The sequence below is a fragment of the Gigantopelta aegis genome, unplaced genomic scaffold (genome assembly GCF_016097555.1).
Source record: "Gigantopelta aegis isolate Gae_Host unplaced genomic scaffold, Gae_host_genome ctg2032_pilon_pilon, whole genome shotgun sequence".
Classification (NCBI taxonomy): domain Eukaryota; kingdom Metazoa; phylum Mollusca; class Gastropoda; order Neomphalida; family Peltospiridae; genus Gigantopelta; species Gigantopelta aegis.
In genome coordinates this window covers 75,592-78,586 of record NW_024532827.1, presented here as the reverse complement: position 1 = coordinate 78,586, position 2,995 = coordinate 75,592, and the positions used below count along the sequence as shown (strand labels likewise).

At 33.4% G+C, this 2,995-nt stretch overlaps 1 protein-coding gene across 1 annotated transcript; it reads left to right on the top strand.

Moving 5' to 3' along the window:
* The first annotated feature begins 460 nt into the window (after positions 1-460).
* LOC121391278 (replication factor C subunit 2-like) lies at positions 461-2,380 on the top strand. The gene is given in 14 exon segments (XM_041522964.1): positions 461-582; positions 658-679; positions 682-729; positions 783-824; positions 872-978; positions 1,065-1,166; positions 1,211-1,226; positions 1,228-1,312; positions 1,398-1,492; positions 1,539-1,569; positions 1,572-1,600; positions 1,709-1,774; positions 1,854-2,048; positions 2,267-2,380. Coding segments are annotated over 14 exon segments (1,074 nt in total).
* Positions 2,381-2,995: the final 615 nt, after the last annotated feature.

Below are 2,995 nucleotides of genomic sequence, written 5' to 3'. Positions count from 1 at the left end.
TAACCTGTATATATATATATATATAAGAAAGTAAAATACTCATCCAACTAGCTGACAATATATTACATGTATTAAAGCCAATGTTACCTATTCTATTCCTATGCTACAATTATACTATGGTATATTATTAGACAATTACCATCTCCAAAGGATGTGACGCCTCGTTGATGTATCTCTACTGATCCCTATAAACATGACAGAATTATATTATATATATATATATATATATATAAAAGACAGTTTATTATGGCAAGTTAGAGTTTAAACTGACCACAGCTATAAATGTCTCTGGAAGAACTGGAGGTTGTTTGTCCATTGCAAAGAAGCAAGAACACAGACAAAATCACAATGACCTTCAACATCTTGTCGCTGGTTTGCACAAGAATAATTCAATTAATAACACCGCACGTGTTCATGCGCATGCGCAGTATTATCAACCCGCCCTTTTACGCGGAAAAAAATGGCTGCTCAGGAGGAGGATCTTATGGAGGTGGCATTAGAAGAGCCAACTGTCGTTGAAAAGAAAGTTGAAAAGCAAGGAAAAGATATTAAGTCAAGAAGAACGACTCATGAGCTTCCATGGTACATAGAATATCTACATAGATAATTTGATAAGGTACTACATTAGCTCAATTAAATATGGATCTCCTCTTTTAGGGTAGAAAAAGTATCGTCCATTAAAAATTATCAGAAATAGTTGGGAATGAAGAAACCATCAAACGTCTTGAAGTCAGTGACATTGTATGACATCATATAAGTCATGTGACATTCATTACATACAGGTGTTTGCTAAAGAGGGTAATGTACCCAATATTATTATAGCAGTAAGGGTGCTTTATAGGGTCTTGTAAAGATTTCTTTAATAATTCAGGGCCCTCCAGGTACTGGTAAAACCACTAGTATATTATGTTTAGCCCGAGCACTATTGGGACCATCAATGAAAGATGCTGTATTAGAATTGAATGCATCCAATGATAGGTAGGTAATCTGACTTTAAATATGATTTGTTATATTTCCCTCCTGTCCTCTCTCTCTCTCTAACTTCTTCCATCATCTCATTGTAGAGGTATTGATGTAGTACGAAATAAAATAAAAATGTTTGCTCATCAAAAGGTCACTTTGCCTCCTGGCAGACATAAAATCATTATATTAGATGAAGCAGATAGGTATGTATGACATAAACATGACATCATATTACATCATAATTTAGCATGACAGATGGAGCAACAACAGGCACTGAGACGTACAATGGAGATTTATTCTAAAACTACAAGATTTGCTTTAGCTTGTAATGACTCAGAGAAGATCATAGGCAAGGAGTTGTGTATTAGAGACAAACAATTGTTGATGTTTTAAATATGTGTGCCTATATTTTGAATGTTCTCCTCTTATTGCAGAGCCCATCCAATCAAGGTGTGCTATGTTACGATATTCTCGTCTAACAGATGCTCAGATTTTAGAGAGATTGTTGGATGTCTGTGAAAAAGAAGAAGTAATATATATAGATGAATGGGACAATTATATTACTAATTGTTTAGGTATTATATACTGATGATGGATTGGAAGCTATATTTTCACTGCTCAAGGCGATATGAGACAGGTAAGCTTATGGAATATCTATACTTGTACTCCCCCTCCCTCCCTCTCCCTCCCTCTCTCTCTCTCTCTCTCTCTCTCTCTCTCTCTCTCCTCTCTCTCTCGCCTTTAGGCTCTCAATAATATGCAATCAACATATGCTGGATTTGGTTATGTTAATGCAGACAATGTCTTTAAGGTAATAACTTGATTTATCTAATATAGTTAATATGAATATTTCTGAATTTGCAAAATGTTAACAGTGCCCTGCTTTTTAGGTATGTGATGAGCCACACCCACTATTAATTAAGGAAATGTTGACACATTGTACTAAAGGGGATATTGACGCTGCCTATGTTATTTTGAAGAGTTTGTGGGACAAAGGTTATTCGTCACATGACATCATCACTAATATCTTTAGAGTCTGCAAAACTCATCCCATGCCTGAGTATCTGAAACTTGAGTTTATTAAGGTGAGTGGGTGGAGCTAAATATAGGAAGGTAAATGTACCAGTCATAATAGTAGAATTCTTAACTAATAAAATTCCAAAAAGACATGTAAAACAGTTTAAAGTTTTTGTATTCATTAAACTAGTAATGACTTGGTACTCTATAAATGATTGGTCCTGTGGTATCTACTTTCTTTACTAAACACAATTTCTCTCTCACATATACACTGCTTACATCACAGGAGATTGGTTTAACACATATGAAGATAGTCCAAGGATTAGACTCTTTACTTCAACTCTCTGGACTTGTAGCTAGATTATGTCTAAAATCACTTCCACCTGATGATAATCTTTAACATAATAATAGACTGCATTTAAATAATGTTATAATACCCTCAATCATTTAATATCTCTAATATAAGTGTAACTATTATATATTCTTGACTATGTGTCCTGTCATAACTAGCTTTTCACTTCTTCCTCTTGCTGGATGAGGAGAAACCAGTTATATGAACTATTACTAGATCACTTTACTACTAGTCTATAAACAGAATATGGTTTAATGAGTGAAGTCTTTAATTGTTGTATTATTTCTGATATAATAGTAATTGTAGTTCCTCTCTAAAAAATGAGTGTGATACTACTAATAATCCAACAATTAAAAATGTCATTAATAAATTAATCAACTAATAATATTTAATTAAATAATAATATATTTTAAATAAAAAGTAAATTAATTGTTCATTACATCAGTGTATTAAATTTAAATTAAAACAATATTTTTATAATACAAAAGACAGCTGCTATCACTTAATAATTATATAATTATGTTCATGTACAATACTTGTAATGCAGAATGAAACAAGCTCCACCCACTTAATTAAAACTTATTGTAGGATGGAGGAGGAGGGGGGTGGTGGGGGTGGTACTCCTTCTGATCCATTAAACCCCATAGCAGGGGTGGGGGTGGT